Source organism: Danaus plexippus, chromosome 19 (assembly GCF_018135715.1).
Source record: "Danaus plexippus chromosome 19, MEX_DaPlex, whole genome shotgun sequence".
Classification (NCBI taxonomy): Eukaryota; Metazoa; Arthropoda; class Insecta; order Lepidoptera; family Nymphalidae; genus Danaus; species Danaus plexippus.
In genome coordinates, this window is record NC_083549.1 from 8,382,048 (window position 1) to 8,403,332 (window position 21,285).

The 21,285-nt window shown below is 31.7% G+C and overlaps 2 protein-coding genes across 3 annotated transcripts; both read left to right on the plus strand.

Annotated features, from left to right (window-relative positions):
* Positions 1 to 2,977: 2,977 nt before the first annotated feature.
* On the plus strand, positions 2,978 to 6,743 carry LOC116768042 (cytochrome P450 6k1-like). Of its 2 annotated transcripts, none has more exons than XM_032658660.2 (10): positions 2,978 to 3,181; positions 4,240 to 4,402; positions 4,567 to 4,767; positions 4,848 to 4,994; positions 5,068 to 5,252; positions 5,325 to 5,479; positions 5,551 to 5,669; positions 5,746 to 5,845; positions 5,937 to 6,185; positions 6,267 to 6,743. In XM_032658660.2, exons 2-10 carry the CDS (start codon positions 4,241 to 4,243, stop codon positions 6,452 to 6,454), a joined length of 1,506 nt encoding a protein of 501 aa, XP_032514551.2. In that variant the 5' UTR covers positions 2,978 to 3,181; position 4,240; the 3' UTR covers positions 6,455 to 6,743. The 2 variants fall into 2 exon arrangements, with proteins under 2 accessions (XP_032514551.2, XP_032514550.2); XM_032658659.2 differs by lacking the exon at positions 2,978 to 3,181 and adding an exon at positions 3,696 to 3,823.
* Positions 6,744 to 16,320: 9,577 nt separating this feature from the next.
* On the plus strand, positions 16,321 to 20,042 carry LOC116768043 (cytochrome P450 6k1-like). The gene is made up of 10 exons (XM_032658661.2): positions 16,321 to 16,453; positions 16,559 to 16,721; positions 17,588 to 17,788; positions 18,044 to 18,190; positions 18,494 to 18,678; positions 18,746 to 18,900; positions 19,025 to 19,143; positions 19,212 to 19,314; positions 19,392 to 19,640; positions 19,861 to 20,042. Exons 2-10 carry the CDS (start codon positions 16,560 to 16,562, stop codon positions 20,037 to 20,039), a joined length of 1,500 nt encoding a protein of 499 aa, XP_032514552.2. The 5' UTR covers positions 16,321 to 16,453; position 16,559; the 3' UTR covers positions 20,040 to 20,042.
* The last annotated feature ends 1,243 nt before the right edge of the window (positions 20,043 to 21,285 follow it).

Sequence of the window (21,285 nt, forward strand, 5' to 3'; positions counted from 1 at the left end):
AGTTGGCAAACGAGCAGATGGCCTACTTGATGGGCAGTTGTCACCGATGCCCATGGACGTCTTCAACGTAGATGTTACGGATGCGTTGCCAACCTTAGTTGTTTAGGAAAAGGGAGGGGTGGGAATAAGGAAATGACAGGAAAGGGTGGGAACAGGGAAAGGGCAACCGGCTCTCTCACTCATCGGACGAAACACAGCCATTAATGACTACTTCACGCCGGTCTTGTGTGAAAGGGTAGTACTTCCCCGGTCGAGCCGGCCCATGTTTCAGCTGTAGTTATTTGACCACAGCTAGGCTCTACCGCCTGTGATAAAGTTTAATTAACTTATAAACGTGTATTGTTTGTTAATGATAAATATTTTGGGTTATGTCCTCAATACACTTTATGTAATCGCGGTAAATGCATTTATGTTAACGTAACTTAACATTTCTTAAAATAAAGTTTTTAACTCCTCAAACATTTTTTTCCTTTTCAGACAAATTATTATCGGAAAGTAAACCGTATGTTGATAATATTTTAAGAAAATTATTTGCTTTTGTTTTTCTTGAGTTATTTGTATAGAATAATTAATATTTTCATCGCTATTTTGATAATTTTCAATTGACTCCGTATGTTTAAATATCAATCTAGTGACATTATTAATTGACGAGCGCCAATACATGGAGAATACAAATTCATATCATCTTTTTATAAGCGGGATGCATGGTCTACTTTCAATTCCTCAATCTTTGCTTCAAGTATATTTTTAACAAAAACTACGGCACCATTTTTTTCGAATAGTGATCGATAAATAAGCTGAGGTATAGGTTTCTTGAAACTAATAGTGTTTTCTGTTAGAATCATTATTTCTGTGCAAAATTTTAAACCACATAATGTCGGTAAGAAGTTTATGAATTTGTAGTAAACTATTTGTATCGCAATTAAATTTTAATTAACATAAAATTTTGTACATTTAATAGAATATGATATTGTAATAGAAGGTAATTTACTAACATAGTGAATAGAATAATTCTTTGGAATATTGGCGGTGTGAAGATATTTTTTTTATTCTTTTAATTAACTAGCATTCAAGATTTGATTGACGAGAGTGTGTTCTATTATAATGACACACCCTGTATTAAGAATTACACTGATAAAGACATCAACATATACTTGTTATAATTAATTTGTTTACCTTGATAAATAATTAGTCCAAACAATGTAACTACTTATAAACGGAAATCTTGTATTACATAGAACTAACAATATTCTTCATTTACGCAATGATATGTCAGTAATACTATTAATAAATAAATCATTTTCAGAACACTTTAAGTTTTTGAATGTACTTCTCACATTTTGTTGTTGTAGAGTCGAGTGTTTGCCCTTTTTCAAAAAGAACTTACCATGTACAGGCCAAAAAAACTAGTACAATTTAGTTCGGGCTTGGTCTCGACAAATGAAATGTATTTTAGAACGTTTCGGCTCCAAGCGCCTTCATAAAAAGTCTGGTCTATCTTATGTTATCATAATACCGAAATACTGGCTGAATAATGTAGACTTGTGTTTCATATTCAAAGTTCTCAGTATTTTAACACACTCATACCTACTTTATAAAGACTGTGCTAGTTGCCGCAATAATTGGTTTATATTTTTCTTCTGATCTCTTTCCAGGGACCCTGTATAAGTACTATATGTCAGATAGTGCATTCTGTTGTTCGAGGTCTGAGCAAGATATCTCCATTAACTTACTTTAGGTACATTCTTAATTAAAAAGTCAATGTATTGATAAATTTTTCTTCGATTTTACGAATATATATATAATTATTATTCCCTACGATTTGTTGTGTTACTCACTAAATTTATTTTTGATTCTTCTTTTTGTTACCAAATTTTTCAATTGAAATTTTTACCGTGCGATTCTATGGCTATAAAATTTTTCATCTGACGTCATTTCTTGAAATATTTTATTTTTTTTACTATAAAATGGATTGTCCGCCTCGGTAAAGGATTTTTTTTTATTGATAATTCTATTTTGGAGTATCGGATAACCATGCAACGATGTTTAATTTTTCTGCTCAGTATATGCGTATATGTAAATAGGAGTGGCTTGCTCATCACCCAACTCATCACCCAACTGCTTAGAAGTACGGTCAGAGATCACTAAAGTTGACATCGCCTTATCGCTTCTTAAAGTGACGTAACTGGAAGCAACGTAACTTTTCAAAATTTTGTTGTAACAATTATATTTCTGTTTATTGAATATTGTTTAATAAAAAAGACAAGATTTTCAATACATTGTCACTTTGTAATAATCTGTTGGCAAGAAAATTTGAAATATCACTTTATAATTTAAGTATTTCTTTAATGCGGACTACTGTTGCTAATATGTGGGTAGTTCAAAAATAACATACATACTGAATATTTCTAACAGGTTTATATTATTTTTTCTGCCAAAGTCAGTGAATTTCAATAACGCGATATATAGTGACCAGTGGATTATGTTAAGATAAGGAAGTAATTTAATGTGTTATTATTTCATATGTAAGTAATTCTTTAAAGACGTTAACTAGGAATAAAATATATTCGGTGTCATATTCCTCAAACAACTTTATTAGCTTCAGATATATTTTATCGTTTCAATATTATATTCAGTCAGAAACACTATTGTTGAATCAAATTGTTATCTTATAAATTATATAACAAATAGTAGCATTCCGGAAATACTGCTATAATAAACAATTGGCTGGTTTGGGACGAAATCATTTATAGTGATAACGCTTCTAATAAATATCAGAATATAAGAAAATCATTTGTTAGTAAACAAGATGACTGATACATTTGATACTTATGAAGAATATTATATATCTTAAACAACAACAACCGGTCTCACGATAATACGAACATGTAATGGAGTAATGATGTTTTATTTTATAACTTATTACTGCACTCACGAGGTCAGGAGTGACTATATAAAGATCAAATAACAAGTATTTAGATTTACTCCGCCGCTTACATTTAAAGACAGCATCAATCATACAAATGTGTACTAAAACATAAACTTTACTGAGTGCTGAAAATAATCTTGATTTCTGGATTTATTATTGTCAAAAAAGTGTATTTTCGTACTCAAAATTGATGGTTACAATTTAAATTGAATTTGCTTTTCTATAAAAAAACATAATATTACATTATAAAACGTAAGTTAACCAATTTTATATTATAACAAATATATTTACTGTTTATGAATGTTATTAAATGAAAAATAAATAATAGTTTAAAAAATTAAAAAACTTTTAAAACGCTTTTATAGCTAACCGAACTAAAAAATAGAAAATAATTATCAATTGCAAAGACATTTGCATTTACATTACAGTAGTAGGAGGTCAAACAATCATTCATAGTTAATCACCTCCAAATAAAATTATAATGAAATTTAAGTTATTAACAGAATAATTTAATTCATAGTAAAAAGCGTGGGGTGCATTTGACTACATTAAATATCTTTCCTCTCATGGATAGTTGCCACTGGAGTGATTGTAGCGTTCAATATCAAGCAGTAATATAATTTCTTTGTAATTGAAAATTATTTACCATTTTTTAGTTCGGTTAGCTAAATCATAAGACTAGTTTAAAAGAACCTATTTGTTTATTTTTGAATGTGTTTTGTAATCTCTTTATTAACAAATGACGTAAAAAGAGGTTTATAACTTTATAAGTAATGCGTCAATGTCTGTGTGTGACTGTCCGTGGAATCGTAGCTATCAAGTGGATGGATCGATTTTGGTGCGGCTCTTTCGGTTGAAAGCCATTTTTCTTGTGGTAGTTCTGTGCTGTGTTTGGTTAATATCGGCTCAATAGGGTAGTATCAGATCTTTCCCAAAATATAAGGCATATTTGGCGTTTTTTTAATCGATTGAGTTCTTAATGATTGCAAGTGCTATTAATAAATATATTTTTTAAATTTAATAAAATATAGTTATTTTTACTGTTTTTATTAAATTGGTTTTATATTACTATATATTTAAGATCAGAAACATCAAACCTAGACATTATCTTGATATTAAATTAATGGAGTGAAACAGACACACAGACAGACATTTAAAATAATGATAAAACTAATTTCAATTTTTTTAGATAATTATTTTTAATACAAATATCACATTATTTGACCGTTCAAATGGAAAAGTACTGACAATTTATATACAAAGTGTTTATCTGTGATCATAAATGTCTATTATTTGTTTCCCTCTTCTAGGATGTCGGTTCTGTTTTTGTTATTCTCGTTACTGACATGTTTTTTGGCATATCTTATTTTGAGATGGAATAAAGTAAAGAATTATTGGGCCCAGCGCGGAGTACCACACTCCCCACCAAACCCATTCCTCGGCAGCCTTACCTTCATTCAAAGAAAAAATGTGGTAAGTATACAAAAATTTCAAAAAATAAATTATATTGTTGCAAAGAAAATTTTCAATGTTGTCAAAACATTGTGTTAATCCTTTGCATTTGAGTTCTAAGACTTAAGAAAGTTTAATTTATTGAACTCTATAAAGTATAAAATCGTTAACTATAAAATTTGCAGGGTGTATGGATACGTGACATGTATGAACATTTCAAATCTCCGTACATAGGGATCTGGTTAATATGGAAACCAGCTTTAATTATAAACGACCCAGAAATCGCTCGGCGAATATTAGTTAAGGATAGTTCGATTTTTAGAGACAGGTATTTGAGTTCTGGAAGCAGCGATCCTATCGGAGCACTTAATATATTTACCATGAATGTAAGAAAACTTCAGTTACTAGTGGAGGTATTTTTTATTATTAATTTTATATTATATTGTTATTTTTTCAATATCCTAAGGACCCCGATTGGTCAAATATACGACGCAAACTGACCAATCTGTTCACTGCAGCTAAACTTAGATTTGTTCAAAGTTTTGCCTTAGTAAAAGCTAAAGAACTCGTGCAGAGAGTGGATAGAGATCGCAATAAAGGTTTAGAACTCAAGGTATGTAACCATAAACCGTACGTTTGCTGTGAGCTCTAAAATCCTTTTAGTAAGATGATGTTTAATTTTTCAGACTCTCTTTGTTGATTACACGACAGATGTGATTGGAACGTTTGCCTTCGGACTTGAGAGTAACGCAACGCTCACTTCCGAGGGTCCCCTAAGAAAAGTTACAGATGATTTCATGAGGTTTAGCGTATATAGAGGGCTTTGTTGGTTTAGTATTTTTTTTTGGCCAGGTTTGGTCGATATATTTAGGTAACTTAACGCTAAGCCAAAAAAAATGTTTGATTTTATTTGCAAATATTAAGATATTTTATATCTTTGTAGGTTTAGCCTCTTTCCAAGGGACACAACTGATTTCTTTAAAAAGATTTACCTAAATATAATGGATCAACGTCACAAACATCCAGACGGCAAACAATACAAGGATTTAGTAGATGCTCTTATAGAAATTAAAAAAGAGAGCGAAGAAAAAAATCAAAGTAAATAAAATCAGCTTCATTTATTCAACTGCGATCTTTCACAAAGCATTGACATTACTTTGCTTTTACAGACTACCCCGATGACCTTTATCTAGCCCAAGCGGCCATTGTCCTCCTTGGAGGTTTTGACTCTACTGCCTCAGCGCTAACGTACATGACATATGAACTTGCCCATGACAGCGAGAGTCAGGTGAAAATATACACTTTAACCAAAATAAAAATATATTATATAATAAAACCTTATCGCTTTAACTTTGTCATGTCAGGAAAAATTATACAGAGAATTGAAGGAAGCCGAAAGAAATGGAGCAAATTTCGATGCGCAGACCTTGACAGAGTTGACATATCTCAACTGTGTCTTCAAAGGTGGAAATTTTTGATACTTCTATGATAGTGTTCTACACCTTGAGATAATCGTGTTCTTTACTCTTCAAATTAATTTATGATGTTTCTTTAGAGGTTCTGCGAAAATATGCACCAATGGGTTGGCTTGACCGAATAGCAGCTACCGATTATAATATTGATGAGAACCTGACTATCGCAGCAGGAACAGTGATTTATGTGAATGCTATCGGTATGCACTATGATCCCAAATACTTTCCTGAACCTTACAAATTTAATCCTGATAGGTTTTTACCAGAAAACGAAAGTAACATTGAACCGTATACATTTATGCCGTTCGGAGATGGTCCGAGGGTATGTATAGGTATGTACATAAATATTACAATTATTTTAAATACTCTTCCCTTAGACGTTCACACTATGTGTAATCAATTATTTATTTCAGGTCAAAGATTTGCTTATATGTCCGCCCGAACGGCTGCATCTCAGTTGTTCCTAAAATACAAGGTCCAACCTATTCCTGGTTCACCAAAACCTAAAGACGTGAAGATTGAATCGAAAGGATTGTTTTTAGGACCAGGAGAGCCAGTGCACGTTGAATTCATCCCGAGAACGGAGAACGGGCATGATTAAAAACAATGTGTGTTCTAAAATAATTATTAAGATATATATTTTTAAGAGCATCATGTATTTAAAATATAAAATTTAAAATATAAAATAAAATTTTAAAATTAAAATATAAAAAGCATCATGTATTTAAAATATAAAATTCTCTCAGATTTATGAAATTGCTCAGCATTTCACACAAACTTATATTTTACTAAATCTTTAACAGTTCTTTTCTGTGGAGACATGTATGGAAGAATGTAGTTTATTTTTAACACACATATTATTTAAAGTATAACTATAAATATAAAGAACATTTAAGTGTTTAATTTCTATTTTAATATAAATATGTTCGAGTCAAAGATTAGTTACTTATACTGTACAAAAATAAGTAACAGTTTTTCAACATATTTGTCCGTCTTACTGTCAGTGTACAAAGAAGTCAGTATGGCTTGGTATAGACTGTACAAATTGCGCTCAAAGCAATTAGGGCTTCGCACGTTTTATGAGAACAACAACTGCAGGTAGTTAGTTATATGTTATTGTCTAATCAAGGCAAATTATTAGGTACAAAGGACAATACCGTCGCATTTGAATATGCAGAATCATGTTTACGAACGTCAGATAAAGTAATTTAGAAAAAATCAATACTCATAAATATTATAACAACCAAAATGATAATTAGTATATCAATTTAATTGACTATTTAGTGCAAGTTATAATATGTATGAAAGCTATGCTTTGTATTGTATAAAACGTTATTGTTGGTAATAAAACACGTATCTTTTTACTCATCAAGCTAAACTATTTAAGATACAAGGAACCTTAACAAATTACTCTATGAAGTAAAATGATAAGAGATCAAGGTCTATTAATCTATTCAAAAATAATAATGAATGCTGATCTAAAGCTCTTAATTTGTAGCTGTTGAATTTGTGTTTACTAATTTAGATTAAAGAGATCTAGATCAGCTGCCATTAGAGAGACTTATGTCCAATAGTGAGTGATTGGCTCATGATGAATGTCACTCTCATACTGTATTTAGTTCACTTGAGACGAGTAAGTAACCAGACCAGAAAAAAAGGAAGGTAAAGGGGAGAAAAGCGAAGAAAATTCTTAGCGTATATGGTGTCATATCAGACGAGACTTATTCCTTTGTCATTTCAACACAACACTGTCTAAAATAGTAATATAACCTGACCTTTAAATAGTTATAATATTCTTTATAAATTTTGTATGATGATGCTTTTGGTAATTATATTAATTCAAATTAGCCATTATTTTGTACTCACATGAAGCTATATTCTTTTATATAAGTAATATTGTTATGGATTAATTCTAAATCAAAACAAGGAATACTCACATTTAAATTATTCTTCTTATTGTTAGTTGTTAAGTTAATCTTTAAATAAAATCTCTGCATGGTTTTATATAGGGTGTGCATACCGTTACCGCTCATCTTATAATCCTAACTTAATGAAATAAACTGTTACGTTTTAGTAAAACGTCAGTTAATATAGGCACAAGGTTTAAGGATCCCGGAAAACTTTATAATTTAATTTTATTAACTAAAATGTTTTCATTAAAAAGCTAATTTAAATTCTCCAAGAAACTCTCCAACTTAAATAGTTTCGCTATAATTTTTTTTTTTATAGAATTTTATGAACTTTTTACAACTTTATATTTTAGTTTCATTTTCTTTGAAATCTTTTTAATTTACTACAATCAAAAATTTCTTTTGATATGAAAGGCTGCCGTTTAGATAAAAAAATCACTGCCTTTGTAAAAGAATTGTTTCCGAATATAAAGTAATGAGAAATTTCTCTAAGAAATTTGATAACATCATTATACTTGTATTATGTGATAATATTATTTCAAAATATATCATAAAAACGCGCGAGTAATATGTAGGAAGAGGTTTTTCTTAATATAAGAAATACAGAAGTTACGAGATCCTTTTATAATAACCGTGCGTTTCTTTTACCTTTTTATTTTAATGACTTTCATAAAAAATCAATATTATCACACATAAAACTTAATGCGAAATTTAAAAACTTATAATAATAATAAGGTAAAGAGTATCTTCTGTTATATTTTTTGCTATTATATATATCGGCTCATAACGATCAGTCTTTCTCTTCTCAGGTGATCAGAGAATCTTAACCAAGTACGTCACATACTAAACCAGGTCGGCTACAAACGCAATATTAAAAAAAAAAAGAAAAATAAAATTGATTTAGGAATGCAGGATGGTGCAGAGCGCTCACCAACCGTCAGAATGGCCGTATAATTAAGTTTCTTTTAAGATTGGTTTAGACAAATACAGCCATATGTAACAATCCCTTAATTAATAGTATGAACCAATTAGTCACTAACAGTTTAATAAGACTGGCGATACATTGTGATTCAAACATTTAATTAACTCGCTTAATTAGTATATAAACAGAAACAACATAATATCACTAAGGACTAGTTTAAGATCATTTAAATGACAAATATTTGTAAAGCCAGCACGGATAAGATTTTAACAAACCTAAGTAGATCTATTTTATACTTCGCAAAAAAATACAATTTACTTACTTATAGTACGGAGTAAAAATAGCAAAACCTTAATGTTATTGAAGGTAGATTATAAAACTGAATCTCATAGATTGGTTGATCGATGCAGAGAAATAACTTTTATAAATGAGTCTTACAAATATTTATTTCCTCCTCTAAGTATTGTGTTTACGAATTATTGACACAATCTATTTTTAATATAACATTTCTTTTCAATGCTATTCCTAATTTTTGCAATAACTACATGGTATATACTTTACAATGTGCCTTTGTATTGAATGTATTTGCTTTTTGTTACGAAGCTGTGTCATTTATGTTTTATTGATATGTGTTTTCAAACTTAATTTTTGTTGAAAACATAGAAAACTGTATTTGGAGTTAATGTAAGTAAACATTTTTTGGTAATTTTGATTTTAACCAAAATGTTTTTATATTAACTGATAATAGGTCACTTTGTTTTTATTTAAATTTCGTTGTCAATCGAAACAAAGATGTCGCCTTCATTGATCTCTCTTTATTACTATTTGTTATCTGATATTTCTTTAAGTGCAGAGAGAAATATTTAAAGTTTGCTAAAATAATGATAGTGATGTTCAAGATTTTTATGAGTACTCATTTATGACGAGATAAAAATGCCTGACCCTTTCACCTCTCGTGTTCGTAATCATGTTTGCTGTTAATTAACGTAAACTTTGGGTTAAATGTTAAATTATATCATAAATCGCTTAGCACATCCGAAAATATAATCAGCAATGACCTCTATGTACAGTCTGCGTCACGTGACAACATACACACTACATGTACATGCTCGATCCTGCTGTAAACACTCGGAATTGTATGATAAATCATAGCTTTGTCTTGTTATGATGTCTAAGCTGTGTTTCTGTAAAGATTCAGCCAAATTCGTAAAGAAGTTGTTGCGTCAAATAGCGGTAATCATCCAGGAATCCATAAGTCCTAACAAACTTTCGCCTTTAACATTAGTAGGATGTTTAAATACACAGTAAAAATTAATTTGAAATCTGATCGTATCTCCTGTATAATTTCACAAATTGACTCTTACAAGTTAACCAATGGTACAAGTGGCAACTCAGCGACAAGGTACTTAACAAATTTACTCACAAGAACAGCTTGGAGTTTGGGAAACATTTCTAATTACGAACAAATATCTCAAGTTCGCGATTAACTTGTGAGAGTAAATTAAACGACGTCTATTAACTTAATACTAAGCTCAGCCGAGATAAGTTTCTACTGATTATTTTAGAGATTATTTCTGTTAACTAAAGAATAATAAGAATGAATATCACAGATTCTACGTTACGCGATACTTTGCACGTCTCCTGCCTTCTGTTATATTAGTAATTCTATTAGTTTGTTGAATTGTTTTCTTCTTTGTTTCATTTCAATTTGATTAAATTTCCATATAATACATATTTAGATAGTATGTATTGTAAGTATAACAAAATTAATATATTTTTAAAATGTTTGACTGACTGTTAGTTTGTTGTCATAGGCATTGATGCCGTTAGAACTTGCGCTGGCCGACAGCTGATATAATAAGAAATAATATTAGGTTAAACGGTTAGTAATGGGAAAGAACGAAGACGAAGGTTTGGGAATAGATTGCGATAGTTTTATAATAAAAAGTAAAGTAAATTGGAAAAAAAGGTTTGGCAAAATCAAATCAACTATTAATTAAGTATTATGTGTATATACTAGGTTTTTCCCGCAACTTCGCTCAACAAATGCCTACAAAATGATTCATTCACATCGATCCAGCTGTTTAGGAGTTAATAACAATGTATATAAATAAATAAAATATGAGTATTAGTTTGTCATATTGAAATAAACGGTTTTCACTACATGTATATATATACACAGTACATATATCAAAATATTCTTTTTACAATATTTCTGTCTGTCTGTTCAATTTTCGTCCAATCTTATTGGCAGGTAGCTGATGTAAAAAGTATTAATTTAAGCAACTTTTTGTTCCGATCTTGAACCTTAATCCGTTATCACGCACGAGAGGGAAGTGGGGTGCATGCGACGTTCAAAAGTTTTTTCATTGTTTTTTTTAGGCCGACTGAGTCGCCGGTAACAGCTAGTATATATATTATTTTATTATTTGATATATCTATATCTATATATACATAGGTGAGTAATTATGTCAACAATACAATGCTATTTCTTTATTCAAAATAATTATTCTAATGACAGTAAAAATATGTTACGACAACAATATTTTTATAATGTAAAGGACCTTGAGAGTACGAACAAAGAACTAAATCAATATGATACCTAACTTGTCACATGCTCACTTTATTTTGTATTGATATATCTTTTTTATTTTATAAATTTTATCAAGTATACATAATTTCTTTCAATACTTGCTGAGTTTTACTCTTGTAGTTTAAAAAAATCGTTTTCGGAAGTTGTATTCCATTCAAACTAGTTTTGTTTTAGTATAGCAGATGAATTTTAAGCATAAAGTAATACAGAAATAAATATGAGAAAAAGTTAAAAATCTTTTTATTAATAGAAAATTATAATATCTATTTCTTTTTCATCAGGAAATTATAATGTTTCAGATAATTAAAGGAGAGATTTATCGACATCAGTTTAGTTGTCGACCATATGTCCAATAAATTTTATATTTATATGGGGTTTTCCAATAGGGACGCTTGAACTTTGACAGCTGATTGCGGCCATGTTGTTTGAGTGACAGCTGTCAAATGCAGTGTGTTATATTCATTCCGTCCTCCCAAACCACCATGGCAGGTTACAGTGTCGAGCAGCACGTGCAAATCATAAAATTGTTTTATGAAAATGGGTCTTCAGTTCGAGCAACGTTCCGCGCACTTCGCCCGTTTTACGGTCGCGATGATCGTCCTGCCGAGTCGACTATCCGTCGATTGGTGGACAAATTCGAGTCAACCGGGTCAGTTAACAATCAGCCGGTTCCCGTGCGTCAACGTAACGCGAGATCTGCCGAGAATATCGCCGCTGTGCGCGACAGTGTCCTCGAAAACCCGCGGCAGTCAATTCCGCGTCGCGCACAGGAACTCGGCCTTTCGCAGACGACAACTTGGTGAATTTTGCGTTGTGACTTGAGCCTGCACCCGTACAAGATCTAGCTGACCCAAGAGCTCAAGGTTAATGACCATAGACAGCGCCGTGTGTTCGCTGACTGGGCATTAGAGCAGTTGAAAGTTGACGCCGATTTTGGCAAAAAAATCATCTTCAGCGACGAGGCGCATTTTTGGATGAATGGCTATGTCAACAAGCAAAATTGCCGTATTTGGGACGAGACCAATCCACACGAGGTTCACCAAGTGGCAATGCACCCGCAGAAAGTGACTGTTTGGTGCGGATTTTGGGCCGGAGGCGTGATTGGTCCGTATTTTTTCGAAAACGATAATGGTGTGGCCGTCACCGTCAATGGTGAGCGATACCGGTCGATGATAACCAACTTCTTTTGGCCTGAAATCGAGAATATGGATCTGGACAACATGTGGTTTCAACAGGACGGCGCTACGTGCCACACAGCACACGCTACGATGGAAGTTCTGCACGAGCAATTTCTGGACATGGTCATCTCGCGCGGAGGCGACGTGAACTGGCCACCGAGATCGTGCGATTTGACCCCGCTGGACTTTTTCTTGTGGGGTTTTCTTAAGTCGCAGGTCTATGCCAACAAGCCGCAAACCACCGATGCCCTCAAAGTCAACATACGCCACGCCATCGATCAAATACAGCCCGATTTGTGCGCCAGAGTCATCGAAAATTGGACCTTTCGTGTGCGCGCCATCAACCGAAGCCGTGGCGGTCATTTGAATGATGTCATATTTCATACATAATGGGGTCAATAGACCTTCCAAATAAAAAAAAAATTTCGCAAATATCTTTCCTACATGTATTTTTTCTTGCATTTCAAAGATCAAACGCCCTTAATGGAAAACCCTATAATATTTGTATGAAAATCTGGTGATTGGACATATGGGAGACCTTTATCGTATGTGTAAAATAGTGTCTTGTGACCAAAATATACGAAGCCTTTTGACAATATATTTTTGGGAAGGCTCTGAAATTCACTAGTTATAATACCATTTTTTGTCATGACGTCCTTTCAAATATCAGAGTAGTTTCTGCAGGATGACTTTCTTTTTATTCAATTTGACTGTTACTTTTAGCTTGAACAGTTTCTTGCGGAGATTGGTTCCGATGGTGTCTAGCTTTGAAATACGGGTCTGAAGCATCTGGGTGTACCAGCTCCAAGGGCACCTCCAAGAGACAGGACCTCAGCTTAGGACTTCATTGAAAGGAGGGTAGTATTGAGAGGTATGAACGCATGACCTGCTTCCACGGAAGAACGCCTGAGCGACGTACACGAAGCACGACTCCGTATTCACCAGCGAAGGCGGTGTTTGTGTTTCTCTTGCAATGGTGCATTTTCGGGGCAACCATGTATGTGTTGTCAATTGTTATTTAATCTACACAGTCTAAGATGACGTAATTTATAAACCTCTTATCTACAAGGGAGTCTGGGGACGGGGACGAATCTGACTCTTTGATGACAAGCAGTTTGGGATGTAAAATCGGGGTCTAGATAAATCTCGAATAAAAATCGACTAACGATAGCGTTGGCATTTTTTTACCGCTGGTTATACAAAAAACATAGCTAAATTAATAAAAATTGCACATAACCCACTGACTTCATTAATAAAATTACCTACCTAGTGCCCACGTACAATAGATAAATCTATATAGTTTTTTTCTGCATTTTTCATGTGTTCTAAAGTTGTTTCTAATTTAAAATGTTTCACAGTCTGTTATTTTTAAGTATTTTAAAAGTATATTATATCATATTGGGCAGCTGTGCCACCTGTGTTTACTGTGTCACCTGTGTTTAAGTAGTGTCGAATAAGAGTTAATGACTAGTAATAATTTATTACTGTAATTTGTTAATTGCATAACTTTGAATAGATTTTGACGGTCGGTGAAAGCACTTGACCTCATATCATTGATTTGATCTATTTAACAGAGATTGAGGATTTGGACGGTTAGATATTATGATAAATTTAAGAATTTTGCTTTAGACGTTGTGGCAAAATAAAAATATAACTGTACTGTAATGTTGAGTTGCTATAGATAGCAAAAATGTCATGATAATATTAAATCCTTTTCTTATTATTAGATTTTTTTCAAAATTAATAATTAAAATAACATTGCTATATTCTTGAGATTTAGAGAAACTATCAACGAATAGTAACCACCACATCATAATAAGTGATATAATAATAACTGCAGATTAATTATAAAGAAAGCAATATTGATTTTTAGTTGTGAGTAAAACTTTTATGTGCAAAAGCACTCTTGAACGGGTGTCAGCGCGGGAGCCGTTACTGTGTAGGTTACTTTATTTGAGTAATTATAACATATTGTTGTCGCAGGTTAATATTCCTGTAGTTACCAAGATATTTCAATTTCATTGTAATTGATATAACATAAAGTTTGTTTAACTTGAATTACCGTGTTTGAATTTTTACAATTAACAGCAAATTTGGGAAGCAAATATTTTTTTTTAAATGAAACTAATATTTTTCGGATATCATACGCGGATTTTATTATTTTAAGAAACTTCATAATCCCGAAGTTTCGGATACTTTTCAGCAACCGTGATCACGGGCAGACGAGATGTTCATTTAAATGAATAAAACTCGCGAAAATCTTAGATCTCATTAAATATTTTTGTTACTTAAGGCAAAAATGATTACGTAATCGTAAAATTTTGATATGCATTATTTATATATAATTGTCCTATATCGATTTTTATACCATACGAAATCTTATAACAGAAATGATGTTTAACTATTAGCCAAAATATATATTATTGTATTATATTTGCGAGGTCAAGGAGACATGTCAGTTGATAACACCGGATAAAATTATAATGGCGAGCGCTATCGAACGCATTTTAGTAAAATGGAGTTATAATCAGAATTTTTATTTTAAATATTACGAACTTTACATTTCACTGTGCCGATTAAAAAATACAACTCTTAGAATTAGTGAATTTACACTGGTTTTTTTATTTATTTATGAAAATTTTGTGAAATACGGATATTATTACAATCATCATCATCACCATCATCATCAGCCTATAGGAGCCCACTGCTGAGCAAAGGCCTCTTCTCACATGGAGAAGGTTAGAGCATTAATCACCACGCTAGCTGAAGACGGGTTGGCGATTTCATACTATAATTTGAAATTAAAAGACCAGGTTTCCGCACAATTTTTTCCTTCACCGTCCGTCAGTGGTGTCTAAATACTCTTAGAAAGCACATATGACTCGGAAAAGATCACATTGGTGCCTGCCAGGTTTCGAACCCGCGCCCTCACGTATGAGAGGCGGGCCTTTAACCTCCAGGCCACCACAACTTACCATTACAAACCATAATAAAAAAAACTCTTCTATGAAAAAATACCATGACCCAGAATAAAAAAATGCATTTTTTTATTGTTGGAAAAGGTTTCAAATTTATTCTCCCACTTCGCAGAAAAATGAGCGATGTTTGATCTACCAAATGATAATACCGTGGAAACTGTTTCCATTTGCAACAAAGCATATCACGATCTCGTAGTAAAAAATGTTTAAGTTAAAAATAGTTGCAAAAATAACTGTTCCACGTCTTGTCCTGGTCCGTTTTTAAAAGCTCATCAATAGTTCCATATTAAGAGGTTTCTCGCCATAAGGCGAAATCAGCCTATCTCCATTCTCTCTGAGAGTCAAGAGGTTTAACGGAGACGAAGTTTGAGCAACCAAAATACATGACCATCCTATGGATCTCTATTACTTATTAAGATCAGAGATCATTGACTTGGTTGCCTTCTCTCTTGCTTTCTTGCAAGTAATTGAACAAGCCCAGTATAGTCGCGGCTCCGTGTGAACTTTCTGCGACAGTATGAAACTGTCAGGTTCCAATATCACAAAACATTACATTTACGAGTACACGTCACAGCTGTTATTTCATACAAATTAATTTCACATAGTGTTCTTGCGAATGCCAATTCATTATTGTGACTCAGATCTCTGTTATTAATATAATAAAAGATTGAAAATTAATACATATTTTATGTTATATGTCGTTGGATGGGTTTATTTATTGAAAAATTTTAATAACTTAAAAAAGTTTTTTCAATTGAGTAAAATGTTTGAGAGGTTTTTATTTTAGTCAATGAATGTAAATACAAATTGTTACATAATTGATTTAAAAATAAATAATTTAAAGTTTGTAATTTTAAGAACGTCAGTAGCGAAATTGCAGATAAGAATATATCATTATATTGAGGTTATCTTGTTAAAAAATCATTTCTAGTTTGTATTTTAACTGTGCACTTGGTGTACACGAAACGAAATAAGAGCTTGGGGTCGTTAAATTGAATAATGATCATATTATTTTAAAAGTAAGTTCATTAGTAATAAAAAAAGTGAAGAATTGCATGAGACAATTGCAATTTTTTGGAATTGACCGTATATTTTGTCATTTAACTATGTATTTTAATTTACAGAATGCTAGTCTTGTATTTATTGTGTTCTGTGGTGGTTTGCTACATTGGTTATTTACTTTTAAAATGGAATCAAAGAAAGAATTATTGGGCTCAACGCGGAGTACCGTTCATACCACCGAATATATTTTTAGGGAGCCTTACTTTTATTCAAAGGAAGAATGTGGTAAGTCATTTGTGATTACTTTATCTGAAATCCTTTGATGAGAATCTGCTAGGTTTCTTTTATTTATACATTTAATAATATTTTTATAATATATGTATGTGAGTGACTTGTCTTGACTATTCCTTTATTTCCTTCTTTGTATATTTTTTTTAATTTTAAAAGAAGATGTTAGAAACATTTTGAAAAATTATATAATCTTTATTACTTTTTCTAATTTTATTGAAACAGTGTATTAAGTTTGTTGACTTTGCTATGAAGAAAATGGTAGAGAAGTAAAGAATGGTTGACATCTTATAAATCTATCCAAAACTGTCTTAAGTACAAGCGCACTCTCAATTCTTATCTGGCTGATATAAGACCCGTGCTAAAGTTTTTTAAATATAAACATCATTTTAGTCACGAGTATTGATGAATAATTTAAGCAATAATTAAAGAATTCCGATCATCGAAAACAATAAACAAACTTCTGACTCTAAGTTACGACATCCCAAACCACAGCTCACCCAACCTCACACCTGTGACTTCCCCACTTGCTTTATATTTTTTAATAGTAAGAACAGCGGAAGAATCACTCCTGGGTTTTTCTATTCCACAACAAAAATTCAATAAAACTTATGTTTAATCAAACTGTAATATTAGGGAAGACTAAGATCCGTTGTTATTTAAATACAATTTTAATGAAATATTCTATTTTAGAAGTCCTATGACGAGACGTGACCTATATGATATGTTGTCAAGTTCTATATTCATATTCTAATATAAATTAAACGGATATTACACCGTGTATGTATACACATGTAGACAGGGAACGACAGGACAATAAAAATAGCCCTCAATGAAGATAATTATGATAATATCGATTGCAGGGTGTATGGATGCGTGAAATGTATGAACATTTCAAATCTCCGTACATAGGGATCTGGTTAATATGGAAACCAGCTTTAATTATAAACGACCCAGAAATCGCTCGGCGAATATTAGTTAAGGATAGTTTGATTTTTAGAGACAGGTATTTGAGTTCTGGAAGCAGCGACCCTATCGGAGCACTTAATTTGTTTACTGTTAATGTAAGTGAATTCCACTTTATTGAAATGAAATCTGAAAAACATTATTTTAAATTTTTTATTGATATTTCTACATATCCTTGCATCTCCTTGCCTCTTGTCTCTTCTCGAATTTGGTTTATTATTCATCAAATTCACGTTTTGGGATACTTTTTAGATTAAATATAAAAAGCTTGTTTAACATACAATAAAAAATCAGAAATAAGATAATCTGCTTAAAGAGAAATAAAAAGAAAAATGTATTAAATTATTTTTAAGGATCCTGTGTGGACCAGCATTCGTCGTAAATTATCTAATGTATTCACTGTAGCTAAGCTCAAGGCCCTCCACCATTATACTTTGAGTAAAGTTGAAGAGCTGATGAGAAGAATCGAAAGAGATTGTGAAAAAAGTTTAGAACTTAAGGTACATTTTTTTAATAATTATATTTTATACAGTACAGATAACTTTTTGTCGGAAGGGGGAAATGTATTACGCAATCCCACCCACCGGATAGAAGTTATAAGACAGGTTATGTGGGGTCTGCCGGTGTGATGGTCATACCCACCAAATGCACATGGTGACCTTTCTCAACAGTACAGGAGAACTCTAAAGACGCATTTAGAATTCCACCGTGCTACATATCCCTCAGATAGCTGGGGCGCTGTTCCCGGAGATCTTTTATCTGTAATTCTTTACTTTAGTTGTAACGTCAATTTCATATTGCAGAGACTTTTCGTTGATTACACAACAGATGTTACTGGAACATTTTCTTTCGGTATTGAAAGTAATGCAACTCTTACATCTAAGGGCCCTTTGAGGGAAATCACCGCTGACTTTGGAAAATTCAGTATATATAGAGGAATATGTTGGTTCAGTATATTCTTTTGGCCAGACCTAGTTGACATATTTAGGTAATGGGTGTTGAATTCAATGTTAATTTCAGTAGTTATGAATATAATTTTTTAATTTCAATTTTAGATTTACAATGTTCCCAAAGAAATCGATGCATAGCTTTAAAAGAATATTTGAAACCACTTTAAATCGGCATAGCAACGACATCGGAAGCAAAGATTTCAAAGATATAGTCGATGGTCTTATAGAGTTTAAAAAAGAAAAAGAACAGAAGCATCAAGGTATTATTTAGTTTTAAAAGTAAATTTAAGATATTTTGATATTTTAAATTATTTTATTTCTATATTTTAACGATTAGAAAATTATAACAAATATTATGTTATATAATTAAATCTTTTATTATAGAAGTGTCCGACGAGTTTTTGATTGCACAAGCAGCAATCTTGTTATTTGGTGGTTTTGATACAACTGCAAGTAACTTAACGTATATGACGTATGAACTAGCTTTTAACAGCGAGTGCCAGGTGAAGTATAGTAAAGTATTAATTTAATATATGTAAATAGTACTTATTTCTTTTTTAATTTATTAAAGGAAAAGTTATATAATGAACTCAAGGAAGCTGAAGAAAGAAATGGAGGAAATTTCGACGCCGACACCGTGTCTGAATTAACTTATCTGAATTGTGTTTTAAAAGGTTTATTACTGTTTGATGTAAAATTGTCTTAGGTGGCATTATTAAAAGTATTTTTATATGTCGTTATAAAATTTTAGAATGCCTCAGAAAATATCCGCCAATGGGCTGGCTCGATAGAATAGCCGCTACGGACTATAAGATTGACGCTAAATTGACCATCAAAGCTGGTACAGTAGTCTATGTGAACTCTATTGGTTTTCATTATGATCCAAAATACTTCCCCGAGCCTACAAAATTTAATCCTGATAGATTTTTACCAGAAAATATCAACAAAATTAAGCCATATACGTTTTTACCGTTTGGAGACGGACCAAGAGTGTGCATAGGTAATGACAACTATTAATTTTAACTTTATTTAGTTTTTTAAATTTGTTTCTTCTTATAAACTTAAATAAAAACAAAAAAAATTAAGGGAAGATAACTTATGTCCATTGTGACTACAGAATCTAATAATTTAGATCAAACAAGTAAAGTAATTTAACTTGTGATTGTAATTTTTCACTTAATATATTATTAAAAATAACTATTAATTATTATTTTTTTCAGGTCAAAGATTTGCCATAATGACTGCACGAACAGCTGCGTCACAGCTGTTTCTAAAATACAAGGTTCGACCGCTCCCCAATACTCCTGCACCTAATGACGCCAAAATCGACTGTAAAGGCCTTTTGTTGCATCCCGGAGAACCAATGCGTGTTGAGTTTATTCCGAGATCGATAAAGTAAAAGGTGGAAGTTTTTTTACTTTTATATTGAGGGAATATATTTTAATATTATTTGTTACAACTAATACAGTTTTAGAAAAAAAGTTTTATCATATTGTTCAACGGACTAATTAAGGTATATATAAAAATTTAGGAGTATAATAAATGGGCTAGTAACAAAATTAAATTAACAAAAGAGGTTTCATTGACTTACAAACAGTGTACTTTATATTTGTATATTTTTTGTATCAAACACATGCACAAGTGCACATTCCCATTCACATAGTGAAATCAGTGCAAAAGATCATTGATATTTGGAAGTAATATAGAAATAACAATAACACGATTTGACACAATACTACATGAGAGTTGTGCATAAATTTGTTAGTTTTTAGGGTGCGGTTCACGACCAGCCACAGGTTCCTAAAAAACTACGAAATTTATTGAGAGATAAATTGTTTATAATAAAATTTGAGCGGTATAAGGAATCTTCTGGTTCACCCGACCAGGTAATCCGCCGTTTTGTAAACAGCGTGACTCGTGACATTATATTCTATGGATGCAACGGCGCTGTCCCGGCGTTTTTATTTCAATTTTTAATATATGTTTCGCTTACGTAAGAGTTTTCAAAAATAAAATATTATTAATAAAAAAATAAGATACTTTATTTCACAGTAATAATTACGTATCAAGCGGCATTACGCAGATATAATATTTGCTTTCGAAATGTAAATATTCGATGAAAATTTTCACATAGGTGTGGTTTATGATGTATGTATGTATGAATAAAATTTAAGGATGTTTTTTCAGTAACGATATTTGGTCATTTGCTCATTATTATGAACATGGTGTTGAAACATAACTTTTTATAAGATATTATGAAAGGAATATTAATACGTTCTTAATATTTAAAGTTTATATAAAAGTTTAACGTGTATTATGTGATGGAATAATCTTCAAAATGATATGAAACAATCACACATACACTTCAAAATACAAAAACACTAAAATTAAAATTTAGATCCGAAGTATTAAACTATTCAAGTGAGTTAAATCCTGTGTAAAAGTAGTTTATGCACTATTAATCTTTCGGGTAGATAGTAGAGAGATATGCTACAGGGATCTTTATCGCTTGGAAAATAACTTTATACTTTAAAACATGATATAATGGTAACTTACGGTGTACACTTATTATACACCAATATATCTACCTGTTAGTTACTGCAAATAGATTATGAAACGCGAATCAAATTATAGCAATGCAGGAT

Bases quoted from the DNA above. Each gene is read 5' to 3' on its own strand.
- LOC116768042 (XM_032658659.2), top strand. From the start codon at position 3,711: ATGTCTGTGTGTGACTGTCCGTGGAATCGTAGCTATCAAGTGGATGGA. The intron at 4,995-5,067 runs GTATGTAACCAT...TTAATTTTTCAG, and splicing joins ATAAAGGTTTAGAACTCAAG to ACTCTCTTTGTTGATTACAC. The intron at 5,846-5,936 runs GTGGAAATTTTT...ATGTTTCTTTAG, and splicing joins TCTCAACTGTGTCTTCAAAG to AGGTTCTGCGAAAATATGCA.
- LOC116768043 (XM_032658661.2), top strand. From the start codon at position 16,560: ATGCTAGTCTTGTATTTATTGTGTTCTGTGGTGGTTTGCTACATTGGT. The intron at 16,722-17,587 runs GTAAGTCATTTG...TATCGATTGCAG, and splicing joins TTATTCAAAGGAAGAATGTG to GGTGTATGGATGCGTGAAAT. The intron at 18,191-18,493 runs GTACATTTTTTT...TTCATATTGCAG, and splicing joins AAAAAAGTTTAGAACTTAAG to AGACTTTTCGTTGATTACAC.